Source organism: Vidua chalybeata, chromosome 15, assembly GCF_026979565.1.
Source record: "Vidua chalybeata isolate OUT-0048 chromosome 15, bVidCha1 merged haplotype, whole genome shotgun sequence".
NCBI classification, from domain to species: domain Eukaryota; kingdom Metazoa; phylum Chordata; class Aves; order Passeriformes; family Viduidae; genus Vidua; species Vidua chalybeata.
The window spans coordinates 10,371,616-10,389,934 of NC_071544.1; the positions used below are offsets into that span (position 1 = coordinate 10,371,616).

The following is an 18,319-nucleotide window of genomic DNA, read 5'->3' on the forward strand; positions in this document are numbered from 1 at the left end:
TTTCCTCTCTGCTTTCCCTTTCCTCACTGCAAAACCCTAACCCTGACCCTGACCCTTCTGAGGTGAATGAGGCAAGGTGGCAGCTACTGCTGTATGGTTTCTGCCCTGTCAAGGGTGAAATGTAGGGAGGAAAACATGCCCAAAGGTGAAAATATAAGATGCAAAAAGAAACAATAACAGCAGGAAAAAAAAAACAGGCAGCAAATTCAAGCTAGTGAGATTTCTCCCTGGATTGCCAAGGTTTTCTTTAGCTGCAGGTTCATAGATTCATAGATTCATCAGTTTAAACATGAATAAAAAGGAGCCAGCTGCAGAAGAGAAAAGTCATTTTGAAATGAAGTCAGGAATAATTGCACTCCCCCAGCTGCACCGAGCAGCCCACAATATGTCATTCATTATCTGTGTATCAGGTAATTAAATTTCAGGATCCCACATGGTAAATTTGATGCTGTACATTGGTATTAACAGATGAGGGAGGCACAAGGAGCATTTCTGGAAAACCAAAGAGCTCAGTGAGATGTTTTGTGAGCATAAGGCAAAATGAGTTGGGTGACTTGGCTAATGTGTTACTTCATGGTGTTATTAAGAAATATTGAGCCCTAGGCGCTAAACTCTCGTTTTTTGCATTTTCTCTCTTCCCAGCTGCATTCCCTAAAAGGTTCTGTCTTCTGCCAATGATGCCCTGAACCAAGGGCTTCCCCACCCCCAAGAGAAATGCTTTTAACTTCCCTTGGAAAAGGAGCAGAGCAGAGCTTGGCAGCAAGACATCTCAGCATCAGCACGTGTGAGTGCCACCACCCCACACCAAGGGGCAGAGTAACCCCAGGGCTGGTACCTGCTCTAATTAAAGAAGGGACAAATAAAACTGTGTGGAGTGATGAGATTGTTCCTCGTTGTCAGAAGCCAATGAAGTCAAAACAGACCCAGAAAAGTTTCATTAGTTCAGTTTTTATTCAAATTAAATGATGGGGAACTACAGTGTGATTTTCTTTCATAATATAAATATGTCAGTGAAGAATGTTTCTTGAGTTGTTCCTCACACTGGACAAGACAGCTGTCAAGAGAGTTACTTTGCAAAGTCCTTTGTCCTCCACACTCATGCAAAAAAAATCTTTAATTTAAAAAATGAGCTTAAACAGTCAACCAACTTGTTAGAGTATACTGTCAGCTATTCAACCAAAGTAGTCAGGTTTACAAAACCAAAAATTTTCACACCCAGGTAAATTATTTCACAATCATTCATTACCCTTGAGGGTCTTCATACATAAAATATACTAATTAAAATTATCAGTATTTATTTATTTATTTATTGTCACTGAAGAGGAAAATAATTTATAAACCCATAAACAAAAATAAGAGCAGATGAAAAAAGTGGATGAGTCCATATTCAGACCATAATGTCTAGCACACTCCCAAGCACTGCAGCTTTGAGCAGCAATGCTCACATGAAAGTGATTTTTGGGCATGATGTGGGCAAAGGGGGCAACTGCTTTGATAATATATGAATAATGAATCCCAAAGGTTAAGACCAAGCTGTCTTTCATCTGTTGAACCATCACAACAGCTTGATGAACAGCATTTATCTGTTGAGCCATCACATTGGCTTCAGGAACAGGCATCACACCTCTCTGGGTATTAAGGATTTTGGTCTCCAAACAATGTAAACCAGAGAACAGAATTATTGAGCTTTCATGGTGGTGACATGCAAACGCTGCCAAGTGTATTTATGGTAATCACTTGTTGTACACATCCATAAAAGGACACTGTTTGGATAAACTGAATGAATTGAAAATTGATTTTAAACACCCCCAATTTATCTATTAGGCACCAATGGAAAAGATGGACTTCATTCAGACTTGTTTAAACAACAGCTTGCTTGAGGCAAATCTGCCCTGCGTTGCAAGCGCAGCAGGGTGTGCACCACACACGATGCTGTTGGGGTTGGGGCTCATCCTGGGGTGCTTTTCTGCAAGAGCAGAGCCCCCTTTAGGAATCCCAAGGCCAAAGTCCCAGAGGGGGTCAAGCACAGGGTGACCCCAAAAAGAGATTACAACAGAAGGAGATAAGGAAAGTGCTCATATTCACAAAGGACCAACATGAGGAAGAGGTCCAAGTTTGGTCTGTAAAGCTTTTACTAAAATTCCTGCAATGATCTGTCTGATTTTGGCATCCTGGGGGGCAGACTGTTGTGGGCAGAGTGTCTTCAAGCAGCTCATGCAGAGCCAAGAAACAGAACCACCAAGTGACAGCTTGTCCCCCAAACTACCCAGGAACCAAACTCATGGCACAAGGAAATTAAATCAGGGTATTGAAATCATTGTAAAATAACCAATAATCTAAGATCCTATTGGTGACTGAGGTAATGGGTCTGAATTTATCTCATAATGTGGAGCCCAATGCTGTCCTTCTAACATTAAAATCAGCACAACAGCTATCCCAGATCTTTCTTACAACATGGCATTTCTTGTGCAGAGAACATACAGAGTCACACCTATACACCACAGCCAGCAAAAACCACACTGGAGTGCATGACTTAGATCCAGAAATGTCATTGAAGACCATAAAAAGCAATCCAAAAATTTTAAATTGTCTTATAAAAATATTTACAGTAAAATTTGTTAGTACTAATGCTACGTTTTCAGTCCTAGAAAAAGGCAATCTGTAAAGGATCTGGCTCAGGTGCTCAAAATGAACAATACAAACACGAAACCACACACCAAAGACAAATTTTGGGGCTGGAGGGCACAGCTGGTTCATCACATGTTACGGTTGTTTGTATTGCATAGCTGGAAAACGAGGTCACTTGACTTGCATAACACTGCAACGTTTGGGAAGGAAGGGAGGAAACACCATCGAGGAGAACTGGCTGAGCTGGGAACAGCATCACTCGTCCCTGGCAAGGGCTCTGAGTCCTAGCCCTGTCCAGCATGCCGTAGCTCTGGGCCAGCACTGGGCAGAAGTGCCATTTTACAAGAGCAGAGAACCACCAAAACCTGTTTTCCTTATGAGCAAGGAAGGTTTATGAACAGATAGATAGCAGGGGATAAAATTATCCCACCTCCAGGTATACCCACTTTTCACACCTGACAAACACAGCAAATTGCAACCTTGCACCTCTCTAGCAGTACCTACCAATTTTTATCTCCAGCCCACATAAACTCTTTCTCTGGATAATATTTGCCTTTACTCCAGTGAAGCCAGAGGTGTGAGAATGTTGGCTGGGAACTGTTCCCAGCTGTTGAGCTGGAGTTGGGCTGCACAGTAGCTTATAGAGGAGTTTATTTAGCTTTATGTCTGTATCAGACCTAACAAAGGCCACGTGTGCCCAAATGCTTGTCCAGCTGCCTCTGCCTAACAAGAGATGCTGCCTCGGACTGAAATGCTTTGTCTATCCCATTTTATCCTTTATTCCCAGGCTGCATGGAAGGGAACCACCTTTTGGGCCAGTGAATTTGAGTCTGTCCCAGCTGAGGCCTCATCACCTTCCTTATGCCACCATAAAGGTGCATCTCAGGACTCTGATCTGAAGGCAGCTGCAGTCAGGGAAACATTCCTACTGGGATACACATTCCTGCTGGGGTGCACTCCTGCTGGGATATACATTCCTACTGGGATGTACATTCCTACTGGGTATACATTCCTACCAGGGTACATTCCTACCAGCCTCAATGGCTTTTGCAACACCTCAGAGGAGAGCAGCATGTCACACTATTATTTTGGCACGTTTCGCTGCAGATTGTAAAACTCAAAGCAAAAGATTTAAAGGGTATTATGGAAAAGACTATTTTTTTTTTTCATTACTATTTTCAAGACCTCTGAGCTCACATACAGTGGAAAGGCAGACATAAAGAGTAGTAATGCTTTTTTTTAGACAGTTTGCCCTTGTTTGTGAAAGCAAGAGCATCCAAAGAGGAGTGGGAGCTACCTCACATTCCCCATGAAGGGGATGCCAGCCCCTCTGCAGGGCAGTGACACAACACAGGCAGGGGCTGTTTCCCTCACAGTGAACAGGCACCCATCTTACAAGGACTGTGTCAACTCAAACACCAAAGACTGCATATTTATAGAAGAAACCCACTCCTCTACAAAAGCAGCACAAGGTGATGCAGCTCGGATCCCTCTGAAATCCATTTTTAAGTATTTTTCTTTTCTACAGTCAAAGGTCACACAGAGCAGATCTGTGGAGACAGAAACCAGCATAACAACTCTGGATAGCCACCCACAACAAAAAGCCTCAGCTGATCTACAAGGGGAAAACAAAAAAATACACAAACCCAAACAACAAGAAAATGAGTAAATATTTTTCTTCATTAGTTCCCTTTAGCTGAGGAGCTTCTGAGAGTTCACCTCTGTATGCATGAAGCATGTCAGAGCTCATGGGGAGACACAAAAAGCTATTTTAAAATCAAATGTCTTCTTAACAGAAAACTTTAAGAATTTGGTATATAAACAAGACAGGTCCCTTTTATCTGATTTGTCTGTTTGAATAATCTTATGAGTTCTTGCTAATAGAGGAATGCTTTCAGTAAGGGCAAGGCTAAAATAGCAATTACAGTAACAGTGATTAGTTAATCTCCATGCTCTGGAAGTATTAAAACACTGCAGGTATTTTACTTGGCTCATTAATCCCTGCCTGGGTGACAGAGGGCTCTCGCTGTATGGAATGTCTCTACATTAATGGCACCATAAGGTATTTTTTAACATCTAAATGCTCTATTATGAAATGGCATTGAGATGCTGGACAGAGCTAGAACTGAAGCTTCCAGCACAGCTGAAACGTGTGGGTTGGGAACATTTTATTCAAGCAATATTTGTTTCACAGGAGCAATAAACCCCGTGGGAGCAGCATGTGTTGTGTGGGGCTGGGAAGTTCTGTGTGGCTCAGGTGCTGAGAGCTCAGCCCTGGGGAAGGCACTGCCCAGCAGGTCCCGTCACGCACAGCACACAGCATTCATGGCAAGTAGAAAAACCACATGGTGTTTATTTCCACAAGCATTTCAGGGATACAGACAGCAGCCCAGTGGCATGTACAAACGTATGACTGAGACAGCGTCACACTCGAGCCAGACCACCCTGCTCCAGTCCATTTCTGCTGTTTTTCTCTGTTGGAACTCAGAAGTTTCCCCTGCCAGTATTAAAGTCCACCCTCCAGGCACAGTGAGTAAGTAGTTCAACCAACAATGTGCACGGAGCATCAGTAGGGAAGAAATCCAGAACCGTTTGTTTTTACTCACATGCCCAAACGTAGCAGTTTTGTTTCACACAAAAAATTCCGTGCCTGCAGTCCAAGCACAGTGTTTATCTCAGGACACATGCCATCGAGAAGAACAGTTGATTGCACCACAGATAACAAGCAACACCTCGTGTCTAGCATGGAACATGTCCCCAGAGGGATTTTCACTTGGCTATGCAATCCACTGCAGAGTGGATGATGCTTGCAACGTATCACTTGTCATGCTAAGACATTAACAGCAATGAGATGGGTCAAGTCAGAGGTCAGTCATCTTCCCAACACCACCTAGCTGGATCCACTTCACTTCTGCTCCTCACATTGGCTTCATCGTGTGTCACAAGGGTTTGTGAATCACAGCCACACCTGTTGTAAGAACAGACAGACACAGTTATGGTAGGAGCAGCTCCTGAATTGCCACGTGGCTACAATCATCCTGCAAAGCCAAAGGCCAGCAACGAGGGAGGTGTCTACCATTTCTGTGAAAGTTTCTCCTACTGAAATCAACATAAAACATACAAAAAAAAAGTAAAATTAAAGCTTCAGGGAGCACAGCTCTCAAGTTTAGGGATGACCCCACTGCCACCCACTCTCCCACTGCCTGTTTACCTGCATAACTCCTCCCTGTGCTCATGCTGGTTGGCAACAACGTCCACTTGTCTGTGCTGGGGTTGTAGTACTCCACCGAGGCCAAGTTGCAGGAACCATCATCACCTCCCACCACGTAGAGGAGGCCATTCACAGCACACACACCTCAAAGCAGAGTACAGATGGTGAGACATGGGCTAACTCATCCCCCACAGCACGCTGCTGCCACATTCTGATTCACCCCCAAGCAGATCCCTCAACTCCCATTTTCATCTTTTATAACACTGATCACGTACACCACGAGCACACCAATTGCATTAAAAACCACACACAGACAACTGAGCCAACCACCACAGAAAAACTTATCATGGTTACCTGCATTTCTTCTACACATATTCATGTCTGCTACTTGCTTCCAGGTGTTTGTCCCTGGGTCGTAGACTTCCACACTCTTCCTCACCAAGGGCCCGTCGTGGCCCCCGGTGGCGTAGAGCAGCCCGCTGAGCACACCGACACCTGCCAAGCACAGCCAGGTCAGCCACAGCACAGGGACAGGCCTGCACGTCCCTGGATCTGCTACTGGGCATGGCCTTGGCCTCTCCAAGGCACTTCCAAAAACATGGGCCACATGTGCATCAAGATCACCGGGCAGGTGGTCAGCTCTGCACCCGCCCACCCCGTGGCACTACAGCAACCTGCAGAGAATGTGTGGCACATTTCCCTCTTAGGCAGCTGTCAGGCTATCCAAGACCAGCAGTCTAGTCCCATGACATTCCTCTGCCTTTACTTCATCTCTTTGCACTGACTTGCTCTCTGCCTCCCAACCCACCTTGTTTCCATCTGCCTGATATTTTCTGCCATGGGATCCTCTGCTTTTAGCCTGATTCCCCCTTTCAGGACTTTTACTTTTGTTTTTCCTGCTGCCATTGTGCCACATGACATCATCCTTGCATGATCTTCCTCTCCTCAACAACTTACAGCTCCTGAAGCTGCCACTTGATTCCTCTCCTCCCACTCCCACCCCAAAACCTGTCAGCACTTGGCACAGACAAGGTGCCTCCAATGCCACCTTCTCAGCCATTTTTTAAGGCCCCTGGCCAAATCTCTGGGAATGACAGGGATCTTAAAGCTACTTCTTCCTAATATTAAGTAAATTAGTTAATTAAAATGTTCACCAATCCGTGAGAGTTAAAACTTCCAGCAACATATCTTCATTAATAGGTTCAAAGCCCTCTATTAAAATTAACCAGGTGAGATGTTGGTAAAACAGAAACAGATCTGAATCACATCATTTCAGCCATGGGCGTTAACCAGTGTGCAGGGAGGAGAGGGGCCCTGCCAGCCTGATTTTGACTGGTCCCTGTGCAAGGATCTTTCCTGGTCAGGAAAGGAGAGGGCAGGAACAGCTGCTGAGCCAGAGAACAGGCAGCACCCAGGCTCAGCAGCTCCATCAGGAGCTCTCCCCATCTGGGGACAGGTACATAGGTCTACCACTGTCACCTTTCCCTTCTCCAAATTATCTTAGCTTGCTAATGCTGGGTTTGGTTTTGGCCACCCATCTCTCACTCTACCGAGAGGTGCTGAAATCCTAATATGACATTGGGATTCATGGTTCACCTCTGGCAAACATATAATTAATCTGTAACTGCCACAAATATTCACCCTACTGGGCTACATCCTTGCTGTGCTAGAAGGACTCCAACATGCAGGACTTGGGAAGAGCAGAACACATCCACATGTGTGTTCTGGCTCCTGAGCTGCAGCAGGTGTCTCTGAGCTCACTGGGGAATAGAAAATCACTTAACTGCATCTGAGCCCAGCAGCCTGGCTGTGCAGCACCTTGGCATTTGACTATATTCAGCTGTTAATGGAAATTTTATACTTGTAAGAATAAATTAAATGAGTAATTTAGCAAGTAAGAGAGTAAAAGAGTCGGAAACACTCAAGCTTTTTCACATAAACTGCCTCCTTGTGCAGTGAGCCAGGGCAGGCAGGGACAGGACATCCCTGCCAGCAGGGGAAGTGAACCCCCCAGCTGGTTCAGCGAACCCTGGGGGTGCTCAAAAAATGTGCAGATGTGGCACCCGGGGACGTGGTTTAGCAGTGAACAGGGCAGTGCTGGGTTAATGGTGGGACCTGATTATCTTAAAGGTCTTTTCCAATCTAAAAAAATGTATGATTCTACAAAACCTGGGCAGCACCTGCACATCCCCACAGCCCCAGTGCCTGCAGGGACTTGGGGTGGCTCCAGGGACTTGTGGACACTGTCCTCAGCCCCACTAGATGTCAGCACAGGGACGGCAGCGCAGAGCGCGGTGCCATTGCTGCAGCTGTACAGCAGATTGTGCTGCAGCACCGCTGGTGGCCAGTGCCACGGGGCAGTCCCCTCCAGGGCTGGAGGGGCCTCTGCAGGACCACCAGAGCCTGAGGAGCTCAGCTTTCAGGTGGGGAACAGAAAACTGCAAAGAAATTTGGCAGGGGAGTAGGAACATTGCTAACAAAGGACTTGCTACACAGAGAAACACTTGCAAAGCAGCACTGAGAGCAGAGTGTCTCCAACAAAGACAACTCGCCAAAATCATTTCACTACAGGCACAAAATTCTTGCTGTTTCAACACACTGCCCACAACAGGAGATACTCATTCTGCTCTCCTGGAAGGCTGCACTGGACTAGGTTTAAGCATCAAGCAGATACTACAATCCTCTTCAACAGAACTCAAACCAACAGTGTGTCCATATTTACCTCACCTGGAGCTACAGAAAAGATGCTGGAGTGAGGAGAGAGAGACAGGGTGTAGAGAGCAGCCTCAGCCTGCCCAGCTCAAAAGGGAACTCCTGCCACAGCTTAACCTGTGGGTCATTTCAGCCCCAAAGAGCAGCCCCCAGGCTTGCCTGTGGGTTCCTGCACAATTTAATATCAGGGAGGACCCATGGCACACACTGAGCATTAGGACCAACAGTGACAAATTCCTGTTCACCTGAAGGTGATTTTAAATGCAGTGGATAAGAGCTCTCTTCCCTTTCAGAGAGGAAGAATAACAGAGAAGACAAATTGCTACCTGGCCCAAGATCATGTAGGAAATTAGAAACCGTCAAGACTAGAATCCAATCCTTTTACAACAGGTCCTTTCCTCTAATCTTCCAGATCACCAACTCTTGCCAGCAAAAAATAAACTAAAAACTACCTAAGCAGGGACAGTCTGAGATGAATTTTGTTATCCTACACATCACCCAATGTGCAGATGAGGTTTGTGTTGCAAAGCCCCCACTGGGTGCTTGCAGGAAGATCCAAAATGAAAATTCCTCTGAAACCCTGCAATGACAGGGGAGAGGGAGGTGCAGCTTGGCTTTCCCGTGCCCAGCTGTGTCTGCAGCTGGTGATTTGGAAAGAGAACTCCTTGCTTACAAGTGAGATGCATCTGCTAGCAGGGCTACCTAGAGACACTGAACATTATTTCATTAACCCAGAAATCGATCTCAATTTGGCAGATTTTGTCAAAGACAGGAGAGCTGCTGAGAGATTCCAAGCCATTACATTTTTACCCCTCATGGGAAGGGGGGGTGCATATAAGAGGTTGCACTTGCAGTCCCAGCAATGGCAAATCCCACTTTTCCTCCCTGTGTGTGAGCAGAGAAGGCGGTGCCCATGCTGAGCAGTACCTGCCCCGCTGCGCCGCGTGCTCATGTCAGCCACGTAGGTCCACTCGTTGGTGGCGGGGTTGTACTGCTCCACCGTGCTCAGGCACTGCCGCGACGCCCCGTCGTAGCCCCCCACGGCGTACAGCTTCCCTGCAACACACACAGCCAGGCTCAGCTGCAGTCACAGCCCTGACAGCCCTGCCTCAGGGCAGCCCATGGGGACGTGCCTAAACCTGCTGGGATGTCTGGGGAAAAGCCTAGCAAAGGGATCTAGAACAGTCACTCGCCTCAGGAGTGACTGTTTGTAAAGCTGTTAAACTGTCAGCAACACAAGGATACACCACAACAGCTTAATCAGAAGTCAGCAGCCCAGAGGGTTTTCCAAATTACATGTTGGCCCAGGAGAAGAGGGATTATCAAAGCATGTTCTGTTGATGGAGAGTTCCCCCTGTTCAGGTGTGCTGTCAAAGGCTGTCACTGCACATTAATTACAACACCACATGAGCAATAAATACAAAATAGCTTCTTATAATAGTATAATACCTGCAAAGAAACCCAGACATGACTTTGTAGAACTTGGGCCAAATGGAAACCCAGAGATGCTGCGAGCACAGCTGAGGCCAGCTGGTCACTCATGGCCGGTGCTGACAGGACAGGACAGGACAGGACACAATGTGTTGTGAGGGTCTCCTGGGGTATCCAGCCCTCCCTGCCTCAGCTCACTGAGAGCTGATAGACACACACTGAGATCAGAGAAGCACAATCAGATACCATGGGGCTGCATCATACATGAAACAAGGCTGATGCTCTACTGTGTCCTCTGTTCCCAGGCCTGACTGATCCTCTCCCCTTGTCTCCCTGTGTCATCCATCAGCTTGTTTTGCATTTAGGCAGTTAACTCTCTGGGCAGAGAAGGATTCTTCTTACTAAAGCAGCCAGCACAAGGCATTCTGGTTCAAGTCCAGGTCCCCAGATGCTACAACAAACAACAATTTAAAAAGCTCAACAAATATGTAGAAAAATTCTAACCTAAATTTTTGTACAAAACCTAGAAATAATATCAATTCCCAATCGATGACAGCAGAGCCTGGCCATGAATGAGCTGTGCAATTCTTTGCATGCCCAAGACTCCCACCAGCAGTTATCTTCAGCTTTTGCATCCTCCTGTTTCTGGATGTTTGTAAGGCTCCAAGAACAGGCTGGCTCTTTTCTTTCTCCCTCAGGCCCACTCATGGCCTCCTTCTGCATCTTCCTGTCTCTAAGAACATTTCAAACTCTTACTTGTGCTGTTGGTCCCATCTGGTATTTGTCAGTGAATCAGGCAAGAGTGCCAGTCCAAGCAAGACAAGATCAATTTCCCCAGCTGACACAGATTATTAAGTATTTTCAGTATGTGATTGATCATCAGATTAATTTTTATCACTTTCAGATGAACCCTGTGAATCAACTGCACACTGCAGCTCGTTCCCTACACCAGCTCTTGTGCCCATCACATGCCCTCATTATTTTTATCATGGACTCCAACATATGCAACACTTACTTGTGTTTTCAGGAAAAGTAAAGGAAAAGGATTTCATGAGTCTCCAGTAAAAAATCTTTCCATAGAAATGCATCTCTCAGGTCCATATTTAATACTTTTTCTGCATTCAAGCCACTTGAATGAATTCCAATGACTGACAGCAGCCCAGCACTTCCCAAGCATGGGCCAATTTTGAAGGAGGTGCTTCTTAAATATGCAAATTTAAGTTAATGACCACTATTTATTCTGACTTTAAATCCCTTCTTCTCATATAAACACATTTCATGTTCATTAACATGGTCCAGGTACTTCCCACTCAAACAGGTCCAACCAAAGCACTGTAAAGCATAGTTTATGTGATTTATAATAAGGCTTGTGCCAAAGCTGCTCTGCTCTGCACTAACAGGAAAGTGCTATGCCACACTAAAGACAAGTTCAAATAAAGCCTTTCACTTGCTTCAGAATAGATTTTGTAAAGGAATAAATGGTTCCTACTTAAACTTTTCATTCTCCTGAGTCCAAACCAAGCTGCTCAGTTCCAGCTCCCTCAAGTTTGGTGCTGACCCAGAGGTGCCAGCAGCTGCCACCATCCTCCCAGGCCTCCCACCTCGCTCCAGGCTGCTGCAGCACCAGCCCTTGCTATCGTCAGCCCCTGCTCATTCAGGAACCACAGCAGAGCTGTGCCTGGTGTCAATAAACACAGGTTTTAGTATTCCTGCTAAACCACCAGCTTGGGGCTGTGGGACAAACTCTGTTCCTGTTTCCCAGGCTGAGCAGTTTTTCCGTGATGGGTATTCCATCCACGCAGTGTCTGCCGGCAGCAGCAGCATCCACTGCACAGCAGTGCTGCCCTTCACCAGCCAGAACCAGCCCAGGAAGAATTTGGATTCAAAGAAACCTGCACACACCTAATTGCATTCACAGGAGGCATGGGCTAGTCTGATACAGATCTGAGGCTCTTGGAAAGCTACACATGATTTTTCACCAAGATAAAGAGGAGAATGGAAAAAGTTGCAGCAATTACATCATATAAAATCAATCTTTCCCAAGACTGATTCTGGTGATTTCTGGTATAGGGAACAGTTCTTGCCATCCCCTCCTACTGCACTTAACCATTCAGGCTTCTGTTTGACACAGTAACATTTGCTTGATGGAAATGGCTGCTAATTTTCTTACCCTCCACAACTCCAACTCCAACACTGCTTCTTCTTGTGTTCATGGGAGCCACAAAAAACCACTCATTGGTTTTATAGCTATAGGCCTCAACTGATGCCAGACCTAGTTAAAAAGGGGATACACAGGTTTTCTAATTAAAAAAAAAGAGAAGAAAAAAAGATTGGTGTTGCACTTTCATCTGCCTTCCACCTCCTCCCAAACCCATAATTCCCACCATGCTCCTGCAATCCCACTTTCTAATCCCTTGCCTTTCAGGCTGGGACCAGTATGTCAAAGCCACTTCTTCATTGGCTGGGAAAATTGTTACCCCATCACCCCTGCCCTGGGACTGCTGCCTCTCCAATGTGCTGAGGCCACCAAGGTGAGCAGAGTCCAAATTCCAAGCCCAAAAGCCCCAAAAACATCCATGCAGAGGTTTAAAAATTCCCCAAAACCCTGCTGTAATAGTTAGTTCAGGGCTTAGCCAAGTGGCAGAGCTTTACAGCAGAGGCAGAGGTGTGAATCTAAACACGCAGCTATGCCAAGATAAATCCCAGGCACACACACCCTCTAAGATTCCTTGCTAGTATTTTATTCATGTTGCTATGAAAAATTTAACTGAAACAAGGAAAAATCCCTTTTCAGCCCAGAAAAAGCATAATCATACAGAGAATGAGGCTGAAAGAACTGCATCACTAAAGAAAATAATAAGGGTGAGATTCTCTGCAATTACTGACAGGTCAGAACACGCACGTGGGTAGTTACAACACACACCAAACCCCACTTCTGGCTCCTCCTTTACAGAACCCTAGAGGAAGGGCTCAGGAACCGCTCTGAAGCTCTGCAATCTCTGCAGGGCGCTCTGAAAGCACTTTTGTCGGGTCAGGCAGTGCCTGCTTTTTGCCCGGTCACCTACCAGTGCTGCCATCGAAGCCGCCCACGGCGTAGAGGAGGTCGTTGAGCACGGCGGCGCCCAGCGTGCTGCGCCTCTCCTGCATGCTGGCTATGGACGTCCACTGGTCCTTGACGCCGTCGTACACGTCCACCGTGCGCACCCGCAGCGAGCCGTTAAAGCCGCCCACGGCGTAGACATTGCCAGCCATGAACACCACGCCTGAGGAAAGGGGAGAGGGGTTTCACGGCAGGACCAGTCTAGATCCTGCTCGCCCGGCAGGGTGTGAAAGGCAGCTGGGGAGAGCAGAACACGGGCGAGGCTTTGGTGTTTTCTGCGGGTTAACAGCGTTTGAAGTCGAGCGTGATGAAACATACGTGTCATATGGGAGGTGAAATGCACACGAAAGCGCGGCAGCATAAGGCACAGATGGAGTTCACACCTGAATGAGTAATTCTGTGAGCCAGAGGGAACACCAAATGGTGAGCCACATTCACAACCCTGTCAGATGTTTTCAGAGGAACACCCCCAACTTAAAGATCTGCTCTCCATCACCTACTCCTCCGCTCCAAGAGGGACTGACTCAGCTCCTTTGATTTTTCACTAGGAAACCAGCAAGAAAAACTGGACCCCTGTGGGCTGCCAAGACAGCAACAGGGGAGGAGGAGGGGAAACATTGATGGAGGAACAGCCAGGAGAGAGAGATGATGAAGGGGAGACAGTGGGAGGGCTGACAGGCAGGAGCAACCCCACTAGAGAGCAGGGCATCCACCTGAACAAGAAGGGAAAGATGTCTGTAGGGAAAGAAGGAGGCATGACAAAAAGAAAGAGCTGCTTGAGGGCAGGGCACAGAGGAAGCTAAAGGGAGGACTAAGGACATCCATCCAGTGCTGAAGAGCTGCATCAGGGAAAGAAAGAAGGTTGCAGCAAAAGTTCCCTTTACCTGCTCTGCATCTCCGTGAGGGAAGCTCAGCAACCTGATCCCACCGCTCCTCCTCAAAATCATAGCACTCCACGCTGCGAATGGCTTTGGGTGCTTGCCCACCCACCACAATCATCACCTGCAGAGGGAAGAGAAGAGCTAGAAAACCTCAGACATGACCCTGGGCAGCTGCTCCCTGCAGAGAAACCATCACCACAACCTGATCAAGAGCAGCTGCCAAAACATGTGCTGAAGGCCAGCTAGAAGCCTCTGCAGGGACACTTATTTCAGGCAATTATATTTCAAGGCGGAAAAATTTCTTTCCAATTTAATGCATGCTAAATATGGCCACCCCATTTACCCTTCCTCACTGTGTCCAAGGTGGGCAATTTGCCCAACTTCTCCTTGAAATACAAAACCTTTTGGCACCATGGCATACCCAAGACTCACTGCAAAAGTATTTTTAAGTGAAGAAGATTCCAGCATAATTTCCACTGGCAGCCCACTGTTTAGTCATTATCTCCATGGTGGTGCTAAAAATAATCAATGCCACTCAGCAAATAAAACGTGACAGCTGTGGTGCCACCTGCAGGGAAGGCGACACTCGGGGAAATCACCAGAACTGCTACGACCTGGGGGGTCTGGGCTGCTGAAGGATGTGATTTGTCAGCTTCATTAAGGCTTTTGGCTGCCACAGGTACTGAAGGAAATGCAGGAATTAAACCCTGAATTCCTTACAGGTAGGGAAGAGCTATGTCAAGGTGGTCAAGGGCAACCTCAGGAGTGCTGGGTCAGGCTAAGGGTTCGTCCAGCCCCAGACTGCACTACCCTGCAACAGCAAGGGGTGGACACTGGAGGAAAGTGAGAAGACCAAAAGACCTGGGCGGCATGCAGTGTGGTCCTTCCCAAATCTGCCCTATCTGCTGCCAGAAGACAAATTCCCCATGGACAAGGGTGCCAGGAGCTCTGTACTCGAGGATGCCCATGGCTCTGAGCCCCAGCTGGGCACTGCAAACACCTGCACAGGCAGCCAGCCCCCAAAACACTTGCACTGGCAAGCAGCTGGACCTGCACTTTGTTCAGCACACATTTCATGCAAGCCTCCCTCAAGAGGGAGGATTTGCTCCCCTTATCACAGCAAATCAGTGGGACAAACATCACCCAAGACAATCTGATTTTTCCAAGGCCAAGGAGCTAGAAACAAGATAATGGAGCTTCAAATATAGATAAAGAGTAGTTGGAAAACTGGCTTTAGGCTCTGCAAGGCAGCTGGGAGTAGCTGAGGGGATAAGATCGTCACTTGGATAACAAACTCAACTCCAAGCAGGGCTGCTTTAAAAGTAGAGAGCTAGACATCAATTTAAAGTATTTGAAGAGCATGGAAACAGTGGCCTGTTTGATCTACAAAGATGAGAACACGATATTAGAAACCAAATTGAGTCTAAATTAACAGCCTGACCAGTAGTTGTGTAACAGTCTCCCATGGCAAGCTGCAGGGCTTCACGCGATTACAGAATTAAGGGATTTCACAGCAGACAATAATCCCTCATCAGCAGAACCAACAGGCCAGATGAAAGTTTCTCAGTAACAGGATTGCTGAAAGATCATCAGCTCCTTCCCTTTCTTCACAGTTCAAAAGAAGGGAGGAGAGACCTGCAGAAGGATTTGGGTTTGTACTCATAGGCGATGCTATAAAAGATGTTGAGAACCTCTGAACTCACTGATTTGCTGCTCCTTTTATCCTTAACTACTTTAGTCCTTGAACAAGGGCCATGTCAGCCTTTCATGAAGCTGGGTTCTACCAACTTCATCTCAGCAACAGCAGGCAGAAAGGACACTGGCACACACCGCAAAACCACGATTTCTCAATGGACAGTCCAGTATCCAAATATCACAGCACAGATCTCATACACCATCCCACAAAACAACCTCATTATTGTTTGTGCTTGGAAAAATAACACACTGTGGTTTTGATGTCTTGGAATCTCCAAATGCTTACTAGCACCTTCAGAGGTAGTCTGATGAGAGACATTGTGCCAAACTGTGTTTATCTCTGGGGCACAGAGAAAAACTCCTGTGGTGTTTTTTTTTCTTCACTAATAAAGTGGTGGCTGGAGCATCCCACGCCTGCAGGATAAATGTGGGGAATAACAAGGATTATTTATTCAGTTGCTGTTTTGAGTCCATTGAAATTCACTTCAGACTTCCTGCCCACGGGGCTGGGTGCTGTTGTTTCCTGCTTTCCTGGCTTCTGATTATGGATACAGGAAAGGAAGAGACACCTACTGTGACCTTCCCTCAGCAGGGCTCCACGACACTCTTACCAGGCTGCAGCAACCTCAGCCAGCTCTCCCAGCACTCCAGCAGCCACTCTGCAGCTCAGCAAGCCACCAACCCACTTGTGGCTAACAAAACGTTTCAAGAGCAGAGATACTCCTTCCCCTAAGGGTTTATCTAAGTTTATTCAATGTAAAATCAACTTAATTATGTTTCCTTGCTGGGCATAGGCAATGCCAGAAGAGGGAGTAAAACACTTCCAAGCACAACCACTGAGTTAGTAAAAAGTAACAGCAAGTTCTCGAGCTCCTGTCAAAAGACTGAAAATGCCACCAGGAAGAGGGGTGAGGTGACATGAAGTGACAAGCTCAGCTTACCTTTGGCAAGCTAACAGGAGTCCTTGGCTTTGTCCTGGGATTCTTTATTAGTTGCCTTTGATCCAGAGGAAGCAAATGGTATTTCATGGCTTCAATAAGGAAATCTTTACAGGTGTTGTTATTCTTGATTAAAGCTTCTTCTTCGACTGTCTGAGAGCATGCACACACAACAAAGATCATTTACACTGGCACAGGTCACAAGGAGCTTTGTGGAAAGAACATGTAACCTGGAATTTCCCTTCAAGTGTACCAACATTTAAAAAAAAAAGTGCAGGAGACAAACACAGACTTCCAGCACCTCCCAAAGAAGCACACAGAGTAACATCCAAGCTTCTACTTTTTTCCAAGATCACTCACAAGAAGTGAGTATTTTGTCACTCTCTGCCAAACACTTGAGGCAGCAGAGGAGAATTCACCAGGAGTCTGGATACAAAGTAAGTGATTTTTTTTTTATCTGAGTCAGAATTTTTAAGGAGAGGCAGTATCTTTTATTCCATTAGAAGATACAGATGAAAGAAAACCAAAACCATGACGGGTTCATCCTGTGAATACAGATTTTATACCAATTGATTTTTTTTAGACATATGATAAAAGCATAGTAGTCAAAAAGCCCTAATGCCAACCCCTTCTTCGGGAATTCTCAGCTCATTATCTAGGCCCAGATCCCAGGAATTAATTTATGAAGAACAATCTCCAAGTCAGACTGAGTCAGAGAGTGCCTCCCCTGCCAGCCACACAGACCCATATGTATGCACAGCACATGTCTTAAACCAAAATTATCACAGATTATGTGTGTCCATTATGATGTTTTGCCTGTGCATGACAGAAAAAAAGCTGCACACGCTTGTAACACCACCACTTCAGTATTTTCAGGGTGAAAAATCACAAGATATTCACTTATCAATGTTTCCCCTAGAAGGACAGCAGCTCTGCTCTCAGCATTGCCTGGCAGAGCATGAGTCCCATTTTCAAGAAGGTTTCTGAAGCACACATTGATTTCAGAATCCACTCAGTTTTTGCTTTTATTCTTCTGTTTACAGACTCAGCAACAGACCAAATTACCCATCTCAGACACAAACAGCCAAGCCACTGATTACGGAGCAACCAGCAGCTTAATTGCAAGTATTAATGACTTCTTTGGAGACTAACCTGTACCAGGTAATCTCTGGGCAAAAGGGGCAGGCGAACATGTTCCATCAGCTTAGCCATGTGCTCTAAGCGAGACTCCTTCTCATAATTTATCCAAGAGATAACTGCTTCAAAGACCTACACAGATAAAGTACAATTAAATGGGGAAATGACAACTTCCTTGCAGAGTCACCCACCCAAAATCAGAAGCATAGTGATTTTAGAGCATCAAAGGAAGGGGGTGCAAGATCTCTATCAAACAGATATCAAAAAGCTGTGACTGCACAGAGCACAAGCAGTGCTGTAGCAAAGAGCTGAGCTGACCATGCATGCTAACAAGCAGCTTCACATCTAGATGTGCTGTATCACTCCCAGAGCTAAGTGCATGTCCAGAACAATCATATACCTCTTGGACATTAGCGCTGGAAGGCAGCCAGGAAACTTAATGAGCCTGCTGACATTTGCACTGGATATTATTCATGAAATCAGCCACAACAATTACTCTTGATAACAGAGATCTCCCTCCTCCAGGAGCCTGGCCACACAGTAAAGTCACTACACTCATATTTAATCACTGCACCAGTTCCACCAG

General features: G+C 46.2%; 1 protein-coding gene across 6 annotated transcripts in view; it reads right to left on the bottom strand.

Moving 5' to 3' along the window:
- Positions 1-928: 928 nt before the first annotated feature.
- Positions 929-18,319, bottom strand: part of LOC128795807 (kelch-like protein 3) — a 62,413-nt gene continuing 45,022 nt past the window's right edge. For 4 of the 6 annotated variants that reach the window (XM_053956867.1, XM_053956872.1, XM_053956870.1 and 1 more), the window contains 9 exons: positions 17,749-17,865; positions 16,600-16,749; positions 13,967-14,084; positions 13,048-13,245; positions 12,153-12,254; positions 9,479-9,607; positions 6,194-6,334; positions 5,840-5,983; positions 929-5,596 (listed from right to left, as the gene is read on the bottom strand). In XM_053956867.1, the coding sequence (XP_053812842.1) occupies positions 5,568-5,596; positions 5,840-5,983; positions 6,194-6,334; positions 9,479-9,607; positions 12,153-12,254; positions 13,048-13,245; positions 13,967-14,084; positions 16,600-16,749; positions 17,749-17,865 (1,128 nt within the window). In that variant the 3' untranslated portion in view covers positions 929-5,567. Of the gene's footprint in view, positions 5,597-5,839; positions 5,984-6,193; positions 6,335-9,478; positions 9,608-12,152; positions 12,283-13,047; positions 13,246-13,966; positions 14,085-16,599; positions 16,750-17,748; positions 17,866-18,319 lie in introns of those variants that run through there. The other 2 variants (XM_053956868.1, XM_053956869.1) reach the window with 2 other exon arrangements.